The sequence below is a fragment of the Thalassophryne amazonica genome, chromosome 9 (genome assembly GCF_902500255.1).
Source record: "Thalassophryne amazonica chromosome 9, fThaAma1.1, whole genome shotgun sequence".
In the NCBI taxonomy this organism is placed as follows: Eukaryota; Metazoa; Chordata; class Actinopteri; order Batrachoidiformes; family Batrachoididae; genus Thalassophryne; species Thalassophryne amazonica.
The window spans coordinates 2,886,800-2,906,296 of record NC_047111.1 but is presented as its reverse complement, the minus strand read 5'-3'; the positions used below and the strand labels follow the sequence as shown (position 1 = coordinate 2,906,296).

Genomic DNA, 19,497 nt, shown 5'->3' with positions numbered 1-19,497 from the left:
TGTTGCCCAGTGACACGAATGTGGTAGCAGTTACATCAAGTTATTTTCAAATGAGTTTTTAGACCGAACCCCCCAAGCCAACTTACACATCCTTTCTCCAAGGCTCTGAGAATTCCTTCCAATATTTCGATCTTGTGCAAGTTCTTCAGACTTATGTCTTCACTGTATCTACAAGAAACAATTTCAAAGTTCTGTAAGAGTTGAAAGAGCCAAGATTTAAAAACCAGATACCTGAACAGAATTTTGTTGAGACACGAACCACACTGACACTTACACAGAGTCAATGAGGCCGAGGAGCACAGCCCAGCAAGTCGTAAAGTTGGTCTCTACAGGATGCAGCAGAATGGGTTTCCAGAATTCCTTCATTTTCATCAACTTTCCAGCCTCCTTCTTGATAGCAAGAGGAATCTGGCTCCAGTTCTCACCAACATCCTCTGTAACAAACAGAAAAGCAATAAAGGCACAGTGTCACCAAAACAGCAGCCACATATACTCTGTCGATACACTCATAAAAGAAGGGAAAAATACACATCATTTTAAAAAGATTGACAACCAGAGGCCGTTTCTCTCCGACTGCAAGGGAGGCTCAGCTTCCCCTAAAATGTCAAAATATTAAATGGTCAAATATGTTCAGTTTGTTATTTCATTGACTACAAATGAGCTAGAACACGTTCATCTTGAAGACGAGTTCGTTCAGAATCAGCTACTTATCACAAATCGATTGGATCTATTTTGTTAACTTCTCAGAAATCTTTTTCTCATTTGGTCTGTGGTCAGCGCGTTTTTCTGTAGAAGCCGAGTGTCTGTTCACTTCAGTGGGACGGCCTGGAAAGGTTTTTTTTTTTCATTGCCACGAAACGTGCCAGTCACTGGATAAAGCCATGATTTTATCCCGCCCCTGGATACTGAACGTCTCTGGGGGTGAAGGGAGCTGTGGGTGGGCCTGGACGCTTGAGTTCTGAACAATGATTGGATGATCAGTCGAAAGGCTGAATCCCATTTTGACTGACAGCTATAGAAATGTGAGAATTAGTTTGCACATTTTTGTGTATTTATGCATTTTTAAATTTATGCCAAATTGTTTTGCGTGCGCTAGAAATCGGTCTGTTTTAAAGTCGCACAGAGAAGCACGCTGGATTAAACGTTATGTGAGAAGATACAGGTGAGATACTTTGTTCTCCGGTAAGTGTTTAAAAGTAGTTAACAACACAACATCAAAGTATTCATAATTACAACTCTATCCAGGCATACGCGAGAATAAATAGTGGTTGCTGGTGTATTTTATTTATGAAAATTAGTGATGGAGAAACCGAAGCAATGGTTCAGTGTTTTGAAACTTTGATACAATTACATATGGCAATCTTTAAAATAACATTTGCACTGAACAATGTCATCAAACAGTCAGACTCTGTATGTTTAATAACAAAGGTTCTATGTGTTGTTGTTGCTTAAAAACATTAATAATATAAACATTAATAATATCGGGGTCACCACAGCAGATCCAAGGTCAACCTGCAACGTTGATACTGACAAGTTTTATGCTGGATGCCCTTCCTGACACACCTCCACATTACATGGAGACATGTGGTAGGGGTGCTAATTGTGCCATCCTAAAATCTGTATGCAGGTTATTCGGTGATAAAGCTCGTTCGTCCACCTTTTCTCAATGAATTGTGGGGTTTTTTTGTTGTTTTTTTTTTTTTTACTTTTTTCCCTTCATTCAGGAATCGTCGTATGCCATGTGACTGGGCCATTAAATGGACCACAATGGAAATAAGTGTTTTCAATTCCTTAGTCATCCATGTATTTTTAACCTATTTACAATTATGTACTAACTAAATAAAATCATGCATGCACACATGCTTTTAATATATATAGATGATTAAAACTGCCCCCTGCTGGAATGGCGTGCAACTCCAGAAAGTAATTATCAACGTCCATTGTTCAGTGTTGTGTGCCAATATCCATAGTTTCCCAAAAATATTAGCCCTATCAGCATTCCGTTTTGGCAGCATTCATCCTTGACCCTAAATACATAAACAAACCAAACGGCAAATGTCAGCTCTCCCCAGTGTAAAAGAATTCTAAAGATACTCATCAATTATTAATGTCTTTGATCCTGTCTTTAATATATACACTCAACAAAAATATAAAAGTAACACTTTTGGTTTTGCTCCCATTTTGTATGAGATGAACTCAAAGATCTAAAACTTTTTCCACATACACAATATCACCATTTCCCTCAAATATTGTTCACAAACCAATCTAAATCTGTGATAGTGAGCACTTCTTTGCTGAGATAATCCATCCCACCTCACAGGTGTGCCATATCAAGATGCTGATTAGACACCATGATTAGTGCACAGATGTGCCTTAGACTGCCCACAATTAAAGGCCACTCTGAAAGGTGCAGTTTTATCACACAGCACAATGCCACAGATGTCACAAGATTTGAGGGAGCGGGCAGTTGGCATGCTGACAGCAGGAATGTCAACCAGAGCTGTTGCTCGTGTATTGAATGTTCATGTCTCTACCATAAGCCGTCTCCAAAGGCGTTTCAGAGAATTTGGCAGTACATCCAACCAGCCTCACAACCGCAGACCACGTGTAACCACACCAGCCCAGGACCTCCACATCCAGCATGTTCACCTCCAAGATCGTCTGAGACCAGCTACTCGGACAGCTGCTGGAACAATCGGTTTGCATAACCAAAGAATTTCTGCACAAACTGTCAGAAACCATCTCAGGGAAGCTCATCTGCATGCTCATCGTCCTCATCGGGGTCTCGACCTGACTCCAGTTCGTCGTAACTGACTTGAGTGGGCAAATTCTCACATTCGGTGGTGTTTGGCACGTTGGAGAGGTGTTCTCTTCACGGATGATGCGAAGGAGATGTGTTGCACTGCATGAGGCAAATGGTGGTCACACCAGATACTGACTGGTATCCCCCCCCCAATAAAACAAAACTGCACTTTTCAGAGTGGCCTTTTATTGTGGGCAGTCTAAGGCACACCTGTGCACTAATCATGGTGTCTAATCAGCATCTTGATATGGCACACCTGTGAGGTGGGATGGATTATCTCAGCAAAGGAGAAGTGCTCACTATCACAGATTTAGACTGGTTTGTGAACAATATTTGAGGGAAATGGTGATATTGTGTATGTGGAAAAAGTTTTAGATCTTTGAGTTCATCTCATACAAAATGGGAGCAAAACCAAAAGTGTTGCGTTTATATTTTTGTTGAGTATACATACATGTGTGTGTGTGACTTTACTTAATATTACTTTCCAAGTTAATCACTGAACTTCTCACACACTAAAATGACCTTTTGATAACATGAAGAATGTCAGACCGTAATCCTTGTTTTTCTAAGCACAGATGTACATTTTAGTTAACAGAACGACCTTGGGCAGGGAACGAGGGAGCCTGTACACTAGCCCAAGGTTGGCGCTGTTATGCTTCATTTCCAATAATTCATATCAATGTGAGAATAGACTGGGAGACACCGCTATGTTTTGTATATTGTCTTCTGTAATATGTCTGTATGCAACTTTGCCTCAGTAAATTCAGGAGGTAAGCGGGTGGGCCCTTCAGAGCTGAGTGGCGAGCAGTGACGATGGTCATGCCTGCTAGCTCTCTCTCCTGATCAGGAAAGAAATCGAGTGTCTCCTGCGTGGTCATTCTCTGCAATAATTTGAGCTGTCTCTTTTACCAGGTTTAACCCTGACACCCAGTTTGAACCCTGGGCAAACAGTTTGAAGTAAATGCATCCCAAAGACAAGACTGATTTGTGTGAAATACCAAATAATGTCAACTGATAAACTCCATTGAAAACATGATATAATAAGATCTTTCCGGGAGTGTCGATGCTACCGTATAAATGATGATCAAAAAAAGTTAAGTTGGTGTTTTGGTCCTTTTGGTTGAACCAGCCCCATTTGAATTTATTCTCAATGAACTTTAGTGTCCCTGCAGAAGAACGTTTCATCCATTTCCTTTATCGTTTGTAAAATCTGTAACAGCGTCTCTCATTTGCTGCTGTGTGGATGAACGGCGTCACATCCTTCAGTCTCAGGCGAGGACCAGAAAATATGAGACTTAGTCTGTGGTCTGTACTAGTAAAATTGTTTGGAAATGTTTCTAGATGAGATGCCACGGTAAATCCAACATGCACCAGGAAAACAAGAATAACCATTGTTTTTTGTTTTGTTTTTGTTTGGGTTTTTTTTTACAGTTTGACAGTTTGCAAACCAACATGGTCCATTACCACCACCAACTGTTTGGGCGTGGAACATTCATGGACTCTGACGTATGCTATCAAAAATAACCCGGAAATGTTCACTAATTAAGTAAAAACCCGGACTTCCGGCAATTTCCCGAAAACTTCATCACTGTATTAATGGTCCAGTCCACACCAGAGAACCGTGTCCTTGGCTGCCCCAGGAAAAGGTATGTTAATGAGGAACGAATAAAAACTGTCCGGTGTGAAACAGCTGCTGATTCTCCTTTCATGCCTGCAACAATAGACAAGGTCCCGGTTAGTGACTTTAACCAGCAGAAGGGTTAGTCACGACTGACATCTTTAGATGGCTTTGATGAAGGCTGATTAATACATTGTGGACCCGCGGCTTCTGTATCAGAAGCAGTGAGTCCAAAATAAACAGAAATGCACATTTTCCCACTTCCCTCCGACACAACAGCCCAATTGCAGCACCATTTTTTCAGGCAGCAGCATAATGGCTGTTACTCTGTTACTGCATGAGTGAGAACTATGAGGAGGTGAGAAAACAAGTTGATTTTTTTGAGTAAATGACTGCAAGATATGTACAATTATGTAGAAAAAAAGTTTCATGACCATGGGTTGCTGTCCACACGGGGAATTTGCATGTCAAAAAGCATATTTTTTTTAAGCCAGAACCATGTTTTGAATCCCTTAAATTCTAAATTAAGACCTTTGCAGAGTCAGGTTCCCTCCTGCAGACAGTCCTGTCCTCAAACTGAAGGAATCCAGCATCAACAGCCTGTTGTAAATGATTGTAGACCAACACTGGCCCCCTGAAAATAGATTTTTCCAAAAAAAAAAAAAAAAAAAAAAATCAACACTTTAGAGACCAATAAGAGATGGGATTTTTCTGGGCCCAAATTACCCAGGAAAGCAAATTGGCTAAATTGTTTGTTTCAGAGATATTTGGCATCCAAAAGTGGCAGGAAGTTGGGCAATTTGCAAGTGTCAAAAATTAGAGCAACAACCCCTTTTTTTTAAAGGCCTGTAGCCCAGAAACCCTCAAGTTTTTCCACCTAACACTTTGTATGTGCTCATTATACATGCAGAGACACAAACATAATGTGAGCTGGTGCCCAGGGGCGATTTCTGAACTTGGGTTGAGTTCATATGGAATGACTCCTCTGAGTTCTGGATTAGTTGCTACTCATGCACATTCTATTCTGGTGGCACAAAGGACACAGCTAGAATGTGCACTCCTCTCACATAAGAAACAACAAAAATAATGCAATGTGAAAATACCCTCGGCCGTATGAGCCTTGTGTTCTTCATAATTTGCAGTTGTTGAATTAATTATTAAGATCCTGTTGTCTTACATACAATTTATACATGTTCAATGAAGCCCCTCTATTAATCAGTCAATCAAAAACAACATTTAAGTTTTAACAGCGTCCGCAGGAGGCTGTGCGCGTGTGTGTGCATGAGATTTTGACAAAAGCAGAAGTTATGCACATCAAGGAATATTTGTAGCTCACCCTCTGTGCATTTGCTGGTATTAATGAGACAAATTTAACTCCATGGGAAGTTAGCGTGCACACTAAATGTGTTATCAGGTTACAAAAAGAGTGTTTTTAGTTGCAGAAGTGTTTATTTATCACTATATTTTACATAATATATGACAAAGAGGATATATTTACACACAAACAAAACAGAGTTTTGCAGCTAGCTAACAGCCTGTGACATCCAAGGTCTGTGTCCCAAGAATCTGAAGACTGTGGCAGTAATAGAACTGGACTGATGCTGAGCACAGACGGACAGACAGATGCCAGGTCTTTGCAATACCCAATGGGTAAAAACCCGAGACTACGACCTGAAACAGCAGGAGCACTGCTTATACAAATACTAATGACTGTTACGGACAATGCATAGGTGCTTTTTCAGCGTCTGACGGATTGTGCGGCAAAGCAGTACAACACAAGCACCAAAGGCGCAAAATTTTCTAGGGGGATCTGGGGGCATGCCCACTATGGTGCACTCGTAGATTGTTGTCACACAATTCTTACTTTAAATAAATAAGTAATAGAACAAGATATATGTAATGCTAGAAAGTGATTTTTTTCTATTCAAAAAGTGTATCTCTGACTGCAAGAAAAGTTGTATACAGTGATATTTATCAGTTTTTTATGGTACCATCATAACCCAATATATCATACTACGATAATTATAATATCTGTTTAAATAATTTTATATGAAATAAAAGCTTCAGATCAATGATCATTCTCTACATCAAAATATCAAATCAAATAAAAGTTAACTATGATTTGTTCTTATTTTCCTTTTTCTGCCAATGATGCAGATTTTCTGAATAGGTACAAACTTCAGTTAGCATTTTTGCAGATGATTCAGTTGCTGTGTGAACTTAAATTACTAATAAATTAGCTAAAAGGATACTACATGAAATTTATGAGATTATCTGACTTCAGTTCACTCTGATATCATATTCAATATCTACTCAGTTTACAGAGTTTTTCTGTAAAATGAGGGAATAACCCTGCTGCGTCTGACAATTTGTGGACATTCATGCTGGATTTTACAGTCACAAACAGTGTTAAAATGGTAAAACAGCTACTTGTGACTGTAATCCAGCATGAAATGATCAGACACAGGGTTATTCCCATTCTAATCCAATTCCAACATTTGCACGGGGTTATTTTTCTGTAAGTAATTCGCTCGGCAAATTGTTGGGAAAGGGTGTGGTCGGCTCGTCAAAGCTTACCGTCATAACAGCTTCTTCAAGCCAAACTGGGAATTCTGTGAGAAGACCACAGATTTCTCCATCTCGTCAGCTGCACTGAGTTCCACGGTAAATCCAAATCAATCAATCCAGTTCAATCCATTAAATCCACATATTTCAGCATCGCCGTCCCTGTACTAGTTTCTGTCGCTCTCAGCTGACAGCGCCATTAGTGACACCTGCACAGCAACGCAGTCAGGGGGCGGAGTAACATCAAATCTGAAACAGTTTTAACATTTTGCCACCATCCACACTATATTTTATGGGCTGAAATCTCACACGATTAACCAATCAGATTTGCAGAAAAAAAATGTAACTGGATTACAATCATATTTTAATCAATAATAGTAAACTGAATCAAATATGAATGTAGATTTTTCAGATTTTTATTACAACTTCTATTTTAGCTCATGACTTCACCTTATGCGGTGTCTGTAATGATTTTAATGTGAAAATTCAATTCAAAGGTATGTATGTAGGACTCATTATTTTATCTTTTTTTCTTCCAAATAAACCACAAGCTGCTTGGGTGGGCGTGTCTTATTTTTATTTACGTGGGGCTGTGCTGATTTTTCCCGTCTTGGCTTGAACTCGAGAGACATGCTTTGCTATTAATTTAGCAGATTTTTGATCTTTTTGAATAGATTTAACAACATCTGACTAAAATTTTAACAGTCGTTATCACTGGAATGTGTTTCAGTGACTTTTTCGGGCTGGACTGAAAGGCGCAGGTGGCTACGTTACTAATACTGATTTCAAACACAAAATTGTAATGAGGGGGAATAAATATAAGTATAAAGATGATGCAGTATATAATCAGAGCAGTAAAATGATCAGTAGGCGTGAACGCCACACTGACCACCCGCCAGCGCTGACTGACTGCAGATCCACATACGTTGTGGAACGGCAGCAGCGAAGCCGATGACAATTCCAAAATCATTTTCAACCCTATGATATGAGCCTTAAAGAGGTGTTGCAAGTAACAGGCAGCCTTTTTTGCTGGTGATTAACCCTTAACCCTTGTACTGCTGTGGATGAATTTATTCGTTTTTAGGACACTGAAATGTGCTCATTTCAAATGACAACCCATGAATTATGTCTACAATGTCTATTACACATTTAATTTTCTCCTCCAGTGGGCTGGCTTGATGCCGTTCACCGAAATGTGTTTGGCTTCACATGCCAACCACAAAGGTTTTTTGTTTTTTTTTGTTTTTTTACTAGCTCCATACCACTTTCATTATGAAACAATGTCTTATTCATTATATTAACTGTAGTGCGCTAACATTCAATTACAACACAGAAAATTAATTCCAGATTCCGTACTCAAACTCACGCGGCGCACGAAGTTGATGTCTCGACTCTGTGCTTGAACCACACATTCAATTTCTGACAACAATCATGGTTCGTGATTTTGTTTTCCGCTTTGGTTTCATTCTAGACTAGCACCCATGACAATGTCAGCGTGTGACCTTTGACCTATGGTGTCAGCGCAAACCCTCAAAGACTTTGTTCTTCACAATCGGCAGTTCCTCACAAAGCAACAGAGTATGGGCACAAGGAAAGTGTGAACCACTGATCATCAAGTCTTACATATGGAACCACGACACTGTGGCCTTGATGTGTGTTTGATTACACAAAAGTCAGGGGACAGCTGGAACATTATCATGAAGATAAATAACTCATTTCAGTAGGACGGAACATTCTCAGGGTCCCTTACCTGAAGGATGAAGACTTGCAAGTTTAGACTGGCAAGTAGATGGATAGGTGAAACATTTCTGAAAAGAAAGAAAACATTTTTATCAAGCAAATCCTACATTAGTGAAATGCTTTATTCCAATTACTGTGTAATTACTCAAAGTGATGGCCAACCTCTTCCCACTGCCAACCACACTCAGACTCCGAGTCTGAATCCGACATCTTGTTTTACGTCTGTATAAAACACAAGCCAAAGAAGAATAATGCAGACAACACAATGAAAAATAACACTGCATGTCAGTATAAAATCTGGAAATCAAAAATAATTTAGGCTCATCCACAGCACACCGTGTGACTCTGCTCATGAACACCAGTCCACTTCATCGTTTTACATCAAGGGTGTTTCATTGAACGTTAGCTGAAGTTAGCGTGGTGCCACCTAAAAAGTGAAATGGCTGCAAAGCACGGAACAGACAAGGGAAGACAGATGTTTTTCTCCAAAACTCTGGAGCCCAGCAACACAAGTGAGGAGGAAAACAGAGAGGTGGAGGTGAGCACTGACTGAGCAGCAGGTGGATTAGACGGCAGCAGGAGGAAGCATCAAAATCAGAAGGCACGTGTGTTGAAGCTGGCTGAGGCCCAGAGAGGTGGAAGAACCCCGACTGTAGTCTGTGGTTCTACCTCTGGAAACATTCACTATGTTGATCTCAGTGTTTTGTATACTTTTATTGAAGTTAATTAAATGCAGTAAAGAATCGCACTCACTGTGTTCATAATGTGACATTTTTGCAAAGCTCTAATTTTTGTACATTAAAATATTTTTACAGTTGTTTCTTTAAATGAATGAAGATTTTTGCCCCCTGCTTTTGAGTTTCTGAGAATTTTTTTTCCCACACCATGAGTTTTGTCTGAAGTCTTTAATAAAATTCTAGTGTAAACACTGAACTGTGGGGAGGTGATGGTCTAGTGGTTAAGGACCAGCCTTCAGAGCAGAGGATCCTCAAACCCAGACAGACCAGAAAATCACTCAGGGCCCTTGGGGCAAGGTCCTTAAAGTGTCGCTGACACCATATGCAATGTTTTTTTTTTTGTATTTAAAACTAGAATTAAACATCAGTTTGAAATTAATGTTTTCCCAGTCTGTTGTTACTGAAGAAATAAATATTCAGATTCTGAACTGCGCGACACTAAAAACCAGGAATGTCCGAATGAGTCATGACACTGGAGGAGGAAGAGGAAGTGACATCAGCGGGAGAGCCATTTGTTTGGTTAGCGATCAGAGTGCTTCATTTCTGGAGTTATGATGTGTCGCCAACTGAACGGTCCCCCTAAAAATCGGTCCCCCTGATGACGCAGTTCACGGACTAACACATCGTTTCTGCTTCAAACTGCCTCCAGTCAACATCTATCTCAGCGACAGATATCTGAAGCTTTTGTACAACAATCATTTCAACATAAATTCAGCATTATTTCATGATTAAAGACAGAGGAAGCGATCAGAGCGCCACAGGTAAACTAGCTACTAGCTGATGGATTCACTACACGTCGGACATTTCCAAACGCCATGGAATTTTGCCTAATTTCTGCTTAAAACAGCCTCGTTCCTGCTTAAAACTGACTTCAGAATGACTTAAGAGGTTTTACCTTTATCATCTGATGGTTAATAATCACATTAATCCATTTGATCGCTTTGGGTGAAGAGACTCTGCTGCTGAGACAGCTGCTGTGACAGCTGCTGTGGTCTGAAATGACGCATGTGCAGATGCAAAAGGCGGACCAATTTTTAGGGGCGGACCGTTCGGTCTGCGACACCAGCTCCATGTGTCTGCTGCAAGTTTTTATGTAAACACTGTTGCAGGTGAAGTCCGCTGGTTTTAGTTTTATAAGGATTACATGCGTCGGAATGAGTGGACTGTGGACCAGCCGCACATTTTTTTCCACACTCTGAACACTGCAGCTTAAATGCAGCAAATTTATGGATTTTTACAGGCTACTGACAGTCCTGTCTCCATTGAGTGGTTCGGGTCGGTGCTGCACGATATTGTATGTGTCAGAATGGTTGTCTGGCAGGCAGAACCCTTCTGACAGGCAGGTGGAACACATATTGACAAGCACAGGTGCATGGTGTCGTACATCGTCCCCACTCCACACAGAGGCAAAACTGAGTATTTTCACTTTATTTTTGTGGATCATGGGATAATAAGAAACCACTGATGTTTGTGAGGTGCTGTGAGTCTTTCAACTTGCAGAGCAAAGCGGCCAGCTGGAAGAAGAGGAGGCTCAACTCACAGCAGAGATTCGAACCAGCAGCAGGACACCAACTGCCGGTGTCACAGGGGGGCTTTTCTTCAGCCAGGACAAGGAATTAAATTATTTTCAGATGTCGTTTTCCAAAATCAGGCTTTATGTGGATACATTTTCAGACTGTGAACGTTGTGTGAATGGTTTTAATATTTAATAATAACATGTTACACTACTAATGTACAGTACACTAACTGTATTCAAGAAGGAAACAAGATTTTAAAAATAGATATTTTCAGTCCCTTGTGTCATTTTTTTTTTCATATCTGAAATGTATGTACCTGTTTCCAAGAAGAAAAAAAACAATAAAAAAAATCCACACTTCCTCACTTTTTTTCTGATGTCAAGGATAGTAAAACAAACTTAAAAAAAAAAAAAAAAAAAAAAAATCAGTTGATTATGACTAAAAAGGTCGCAAAAAAAAAGTTTATCATTTCCACCCGCATGCTGAAATCGCTTGCATTATTATTTATTTATTTATTTTTAGAAATCACCATTCTGTGTTCTGAACTCTAAATAAGGCTCAAAACCATGAGGCTGTGTACCCAGAACTTCTTCAGAATCACCTTCAGACTGGACTTAAATAGAGCACAGGCTTCAGACAGCTGTTGTATATCTTTCACCCGCGCACTTATCAACTTTAAGAGCCATATTTTTTAAGGATCAGGTGGGCTGTGATACAAGCCGACTCGGATTTCAACGAAACATGGCTCAGAGATGGAACCTACCAAGAAATGAACTTTCCCAAAATTTTTTGACCAAAAACCAAACGGTGACCTTGCCAGGGGTCATCAAAGTTCAATGCAAAAATACACAAAAACTGATATTTCATTCAATTCCCATCTTTCTAGTTTAACTATCAAATGACACAGGGAGGCAATCTCTTTCATCTTGTATAAGTATTTAGTTGGGGGATCGATGAATATAGGGGGCCCTCAAAGTCTGGTCATATTGCAAAATTGTCTGTATTTAAAGGCCCATAAACCTCTGCGCCATCAAGACCCCAACAAGATTTCAATGTTCAGGGCTGGCACTGAGGCAATATGGCTAAGCCTGAAACTAATTTGTCGAGGGGTCTGGAGGCCGCCTATGTCCCCAATGGGGTCCAGGGGCAAAGCAACAGGCTGGGGGCTGCAATTTTAGGCCTTTTCAAACCTGTTTGGAAAGCTCTCAGGAACACCCAATGTTAAAGATTTTAAACAATCTTTACCATCTTTGAGGTCAAGTGGTTTGTGTTTTACAATGCAGTTTTCTAAAAAATAAAATAACCACAAACAATGAAGCTATGAGAACTGTAATTTAATAAAACATAAACAAGATCATCAGTACTGTAGTTAATCAGAACATCAGAGCCGTGTTTGTAATGAACTAAACTTTACAGACTAGAATATAAAATGGCTTTTCAATTACTTTGTTCATATAGATACACATATTTGACACCAGTGGTGTCAAAACATAGATAAAAAAAACACAGTAAAATACTACGTATTGCAATCGGCTGCACTGGTCAAAATCATATCCACTAAATAATCTCTTTCTTCAATTTGATCAATTTGTCTAACAGGCGCCTGCAAAATGCTAAGAAAAGATTTTTGTTCTGATACAGATTGAGCCACTTTAAAACACGTTCAATGAATGTTATCACATCGAGCTAGACAAATGAAAAATCGTGTTATTAAACAAAGAACTGGTATATTTCCCAGCACTAAACGTCATTCGCAGACCATCCCCTCAAACTCTGACATAATTGTGTTATAAACCATTTGTTTTATTATACATCTGTGTAATTAATAAAATTATCTTCACAGATGATTCATTCGCACGCACATGCACGTGAAAAAAAAAAAAAAAAAAAAAAAAAAACGGCTGCTGCTGCACTTCCTCGGCTTCTCCCGTCAAACTCTGTCATAATTGTGTTAAATAAAAGACAAAAGGGACATAAGTCCTGCTCACGGGCTGATTGCCAGAGACAGGACATGTCCACGCCAAGTATAAACTCCAGACAGACATCTCCACGTCACTACATACCCAGTCCCTGATCGGTCATTGCAGCACGACGAGATGAAAAAGTTCAGATTTTTCAACTTGGAGAGGAGGGTGATGCAATGCAATATTGCGCCACCAACGCGACAATCGCTCAAAATCGCTTTTCGCGTGCAGCGCGTCGCATCGCTTGAACTTTTGTGGCGCCACAATGCGTCCTTCCATAGGGATTACATGGCAACCTGTCACCTCCGCTGCATTATATCCAAAAGCTGGAAATCCAGCTCAGGCCGGAAAAATACCAGGCCTGAAAGTTATCAAACAAATATAGGCCCTACTCTATCAAATGCAACTGAAAAAACATTGGGGTTGTCAATAAATACCTTAGAAATACGTATGTCATATAATATTCTTGACTTCAGACTCTCTAAACCCATGTTAATACATTGTTGTATTTCTGCTGGGGTTACGTGAGGTTAAGAGTGATGACTGTCAGCACGTTTGCACTGGATCAATATGTTCCTGATATCTGCACAGTAAGTTTCTGTACCCTTGTTAAGATATTTCAGTTATAGTTTTTACGTAATTATTGTATGGCCTTGCCTTACAATATAAAGTGCCTTGGGGCAACTGTTTGTTGTGATTTGGCGCTATATAAATAAAATTGATTGATTGATTGATATTTGTCTGCACTGAAAGTATATCTTATAAAAGCTAAGTGTCTTCCATGAGGTTGTTATGATGTGAAAAGACGTAAACAGCAGCCTGTGGTTCCACGAACACAAGGCTCTGCTTTCACGTCTTTAAAGTCTGACCCAGTTAGCCACATGGCCTAAACATGACATGGCACTTTTTGATCATGCAAGTACACACATGGGAGGATCACTTCTTTATCAGTGATGTCAATGGATGTCTATAAAACCTTACAGTAAACTGTGTGCGAGGACTTGTTCCTGAACGAGCTTCTGCGTGACCTTGGGACAGAGAGGACACCAGACCTGCTTTGATTAACTTCACGTGACATGAATTAAACTGTCCTTTTTGTAATAACAGAGTCTCACTGATCCAGGAGAGACCCAAAGAACTCAGGGTCTAACAGGGTCTTGATGGCGCTGGCCACCAGGGGGCGCCAAAGTACTCTACTTGCTCAATTTATTTTGAGGAAGTTTAGCGCCACCTGGTGGACCACACCATCGGCCGTTTTTAACAAAATTTGCAGGAGTTGATAAACTAGCATCTCTACTTTATATAACAGTTTGCAGAGTTTTGGGGACTCCTCTTATACTGGTTTGATACCCCTTTTATGACCTCAAATTACTGCAATGTAATTTTTTCAGGCAGTAGCGTAATTGGCCGCGACGCTGTTATAATGCTGGCAAGAACCCTGAAGGATAATTGTTGCCCCCCCCCCCCCCCCCCCAAAAAAAAAAAACAATCAGAGATATTACAGATCTTACACAGCAAGAATAGACAAGTGGATTAAGTAACAAGAGTAAAGGCTCGGAGCTGCATAAGACAACCACAAGGCCAGAATTACAGAAAAGCAAAGTATAAGGTGCACAGTACATTCACATAAAGCAGAGGCTTACGTAAAAAACTGTTTATAACTTTACATACTTATAACACAAAATGAAAACCTATCACGCTACAGATTTACAAATACTATAATAATTGAATATATGTGCATGATGTGATGATTAATGCTACGCTGAGGCTCACTGGTTCAAATACATGGGGCCACTTTGTTTTTGTTTTTTTTTTAAACAAGGATGTAACACCAGCTTGCAAGCTGGAAACAGCAGCGACATTTAGAGGAATCAGTAAAGTCCCACAACAACACGGAGGATAATTATTATTTATGGGGGAGGTAATGGTCTAGTGCTGGCGTGCTCTATCACCATCGTTACCACAGTCTATCAATGACACTGGTACAGCCCCACCCATTAGACTCTCAGGCTCAGACACATACTGGCATGACAAATGAGTACGATGATTAGATTCAGCAGGGTTTTATGACTTAATTACGAGATCACACTGGAGGATCACAACTTCTACAACACCTTGGAGTAGGCGGACAATGCGGTCTGTCCCCAAACAATCCCAGCGTGCACCGCGCCAAATCCAAAACAGAGGCAAACAGTGACGTGACAATGTCACAAATTTCCCACAATTCTGCAGTCTGGCATCTTCTGAGTCGCCACGATATTGTTGACATCAAAGCAAGATAAAAAAAATAGCAAGAAGAAAAAACAATATATTGTGACACATTGAATCCAATTTGCAAAGCGAGGTACAATGGTCCCTCGCTATAACACGGTTCACCTTTCGCGGCCTCGCAGTTTAGCGGATTTTTTTTTGTGCAATTTTGCATGCTTTTTTTTTTTTTTACAGCGCATTGTGTTCTGCGTCCTTATCGGTCGCGGCACCGGTCGGCATCACCGCGATTGCTCTCACTGCCTCCGATGCGCTTACTGAGTCTGCGGGCTCGGTAAACGCAGCAGTGGGCCACTCACACCGCCCCCCTCTCTGCTGTGCGGAGCTGCGCCAAATCTGGCAACAGGTCCAGAGATTACGCTCACTGTTTGGATGCGGATGTTGACCGTAGCCGCAGAGCTCCGTGGCCACCGAGAGAGGACTTGGATTCTTTGCGGATCCCGCATCCGTACCTCCAGAGGCAGTGAGCAAAGGGAGAGTTCTGCGTGTGTCTGTTTATTATCTTCTCGCCCAGAAGAAAAAAAGAGAGTGTTTACACAAGAGAGAAAATGTTAATGCCTGTTTGAGAAAAGTGTATAAAGTGTGTAGTGAGGGGTTTTACAGCCTTAAAACATCTATAATAATTGCAAAAAATAGCACCGACTACTTCGCGGGTTTCGCTTATCGTGGGTTATTTTTAGAACGGAACTCCCGCGATAAACGAGGGACCACTGTATTTACAGAAAATTGCTGAAATTGACAAAGACTCGTACACGATTGGAAAAGAAGAACGGTGCTCGAAGAGGAAGCGCTCCCAGCCATCACATCTATTTGGTATATGGTGTGAGTGCGTACACGTTAGAGGAAATGAAAGCCTACAATTGTCGTGTAAGTGCAGACGAGGATGATTCGGGCTGCTGCCAGCGGAACAATCACACGAGGATTTACGCTGTGCCCACAGTTGTTGCTCTGATCCACAGCAGCAGCAGCGCTGGCATTTTTATTATTACTGAGCCAATAACACCCAAGCACTTTGAATAATTCACCAACATTTGAGTGTTGAAAGTCAGGCTGAAACCATGTGGTGTTCTGCAGCCTGTGCAAAAAGCATCTCTACATTACACATCACCAGTTAGTACAGGACGGATCAAACCATCTTCCTCTGTCCTGTGTGCACTGGTCTCAAAACGTCCTGGTGCTGTCGAGAAAACTTGCAAGAAGATAAATGTGGCAATTTTCATGCGCTCACAGCGATAAAACGCCAGAACAGAACCCCGTGTGCATCCACAGGAAGCCTACTTTTGACCTCTGTGTGCCGCCTGCTTGTTAAGAGTTGATGTGCAATGGTTGCAAAAAAAAAAAAAAAAACCTTTGGGCTATGACCTCAGATCAGAAGCAGCGTATTAAACAAATAAATGCAGATGATTTTATTACATTGTTGACAACCATAATGAAAGTGAGTGCGTGAGTTCATGTGTGTGAGAGACAGAGCAAAAAAAAAAAAACAAAAAAAAAACTGACAATTAAACATCAAGTTTTACTTCTTGCTCTGATGACCAGTGACAATATGTGCCTGGATTGTCAGTATATCTTGTTTCTTGGGACAATATGTGCCGGTCTCGCCGACCGAATGGTCCCCCTAAAAATCGATCCCCCCTGATGACGCGGTTCACAGGTTTACCCCTCACTCACACTGCCTCCAGTGTTACCGTTGCGGGGTACGGATGTGGGACCTGCAGAGAATCCAAGTCATTAAAAAGATACCAACCTCTTTCGGTGGCCATGGAGCTCTGCGGCTGCAGTTACAGAGACCCTGCAGCGCTGCAGACTTTTCCGCAATAAGTCTATCCTTGCGGGCTGCCGGAGAGGGGGGCGGTGTGAGTGGCCCGCTGTGGCGCTTACCGAGCCTGCAGACTCAATAAGCCCATCGGAGGCAGTGAGAGCGAGGCTAACACCTCATTTCTGCTTCAGACTCCAGTCATCATCTATCTCAATGACAGATATCAAAAGCTTTTGTACAACAATCATTTCCACATAAATTCAGCATTATTTTATCATAAAAGATGGCGGAAACTATCAGAGCGCTGCGGCTAAATGAGCTGCTAGCTGATGCGTTCACTGCGCGTCGGTCATTTCAAAGCATCACGGAATTTCATCCAATTTCTGTTTAATTAAATGGCCTCATTTCTGCTTAAAACTGACTTCAAAATGATTTAAGAGGTTTTACCTTTATCATCTGATGGTTAAAAATCCCATTAATGTATTTGACTGCTGTGGGTGAGGAGACTTCGTCTCAGATGTGATGCTGTGGTCTGAAATGATGCAGATGCAAAAGGTGGATCAACTTTTAGGGGCGGACCGTTCGGTCTGAGACACCGGAGTCTCTTTTGTTGACAAACTGAATCAGTGACCTGTAAAATCTGACTGACACATAAGATGAAGGCCAGCGCAAAGGGTCACGGGAAATGCCCCGGAGCGGAAACCCATCGATTAATACGTACAAATGTCCACTTTGTTTATCACGAGATCTGTGAAAGTATGGGAGTTAAAATATGCCATCAAATGTTTATTGCATTAACTTAATCTTTTTTTTGTTGTTGTTTTTACTTTTAGTTTCTTCCGTTAACTTAATGTCTCCATCGGTGAGCACTAGCTCGTTTTAAGTGAACGAGCCGCTCCGTATTAGCCATTAGCTCTCTTTTGGCCTTTTAACAATAAAAATACAACGAGTTGAGTGGCAGTGAACTGCCTGGTTCGTGCTGTTTACTAGTCGGAAAGCGTCAATTTAACAAGATTAACGCCACAGCGCCTTAATATTAAGTCAGAAAGCCAAAACGCCGAAGACAACGTCGTCATTTAAGTTGGAGAAACTGAGAAGGAATTTAAGATGTAGCGAATGTGGATTTTTAAGAGAAGGCTGTGTACATTATTGAAGTAAAAACTTTACCTTTTGGTAACTTGTGGAAAACTGCGACTTTTACAGCTTTCTGCTCATTTTACGGTGCGGAAGTACAGCATGCGCCAAGGTGGAGCTTCTTCTTCTTCTTTGTTGAGGTTTCTTCTTCTGTTCTGGGTTTGGTTTTTAAGCATATACCGCCACCTACCGTGCAATACAATAAGAGTTTGGGCCCCCCTGATATTTTGGTTGTTTGGATCAGAAATTTCAGTTAAATATATCATATAGCAGACAAACACAGTGATATTTGAGAAGTGAAATGAAGTTTATAGGATTTACAGAAACTGTGCAATAATTAATTAAACAAAATTAAGCAGGTGCATAAATTTGGGCACCCCAACAGAAAAAAATACATCAATATTTAGTAGATCCTCCTTTTGCAGAAATAACAGCCTCTAAAAAACTTCCTATAGCTTCCAATGAGAGTATGAATTCTGGTTGAAGGTATTTTGGACCATTCTTCTTTACAAAACATCTCAGGTTTGTTGGTTTCCAAGCATGGATAGCCCACTTAAAATCACACCACAGATTTTCAATAATATTCAGGTCTGGGGACTGAGATGGCCATTCCAGAATGTTGTACTTGTTCCTCTGCATGAATGCCTTAGTAGATTTTGAGCAGTGTTTAGGGTTGTTGTCTTGTTGAAAGATCCAGCCCCGGCACAACTTCAACTTTGTCACTGATTCATGAACATTGTTCTCCAGAATCTGCTGATATTGCCTGGAATCCATGTGACCCTCAACTTTAACAAGATTCCTATGATGGAACCACCTCCACATTTTACTGTAGGTACCAAGTGTTTTTCTTGGAATGCTGTTCTTTTTCAGCCATGCATACCGCCCCTTGTTATGTCCAAATAACTCAATTTTAGTTTCATCAGTCCACAGCACCTTATTCCAACTGAAGGTGGCTTGTCCAAACGGGCTTTAGCATACCTCAAGTGACTCTGTTTATGTACGCAGAAAAGGCTTCCTCTGCATTACATCATCAAAGAGCATCTCCTTGTGCAAAGTGCGCTGTATAGCTGAAGGATGCACAGAGAAACTATCTGCAGTAAGATCATGTTGTAGGTCTTTGGAGCAGGTCTGTGGGTTGACTATGACTGTTCTCACCATCCTTCACTTCATCTTATCTGAGTTTTTCTTGGCCTGCCACTTCGGGCCTTAACTAGTACTGTGCCTGTGGTCTTCCATTTCCTCACTATGTTCCTCACAGTGGAAACTGACAGCTGAAATCTGAAATCTGAAATCTCTGAGATAGCTTTTTGTATCCTTCCCCTAAACCATGATGTTGAACAATCTTTGTTTTCAGGTCATTTGAGAGTTGTTTAGAGGCTCCCATGTTGCCAC

The 19,497-nt window shown here is 40.8% G+C and overlaps 1 protein-coding gene across 1 annotated transcript in view; it reads right to left on the bottom strand.

Annotated features, from left to right (window-relative positions):
• ttc3 (tetratricopeptide repeat domain 3) overlaps nt 1-18,257 on the bottom strand; it is a 190,832-nt gene extending 172,575 nt beyond the window's left edge. The window contains exons 1-5 of the mRNA XM_034177494.1: nt 18,139-18,257; nt 8,889-8,948; nt 8,737-8,794; nt 275-434; nt 87-168 (exon numbers count right to left, since the gene is read on the bottom strand). Of these exons, the coding sequence (XP_034033385.1) occupies nt 87-168; nt 275-434; nt 8,737-8,794; nt 8,889-8,936 (348 nt within the window). The 5' untranslated portion in view covers nt 8,937-8,948; nt 18,139-18,257. The remainder of the gene's footprint in view (nt 1-86; nt 169-274; nt 435-8,736; nt 8,795-8,888; nt 8,949-18,138) is intronic.
• Nucleotides 18,258-19,497: the final 1,240 nt, after the last annotated feature.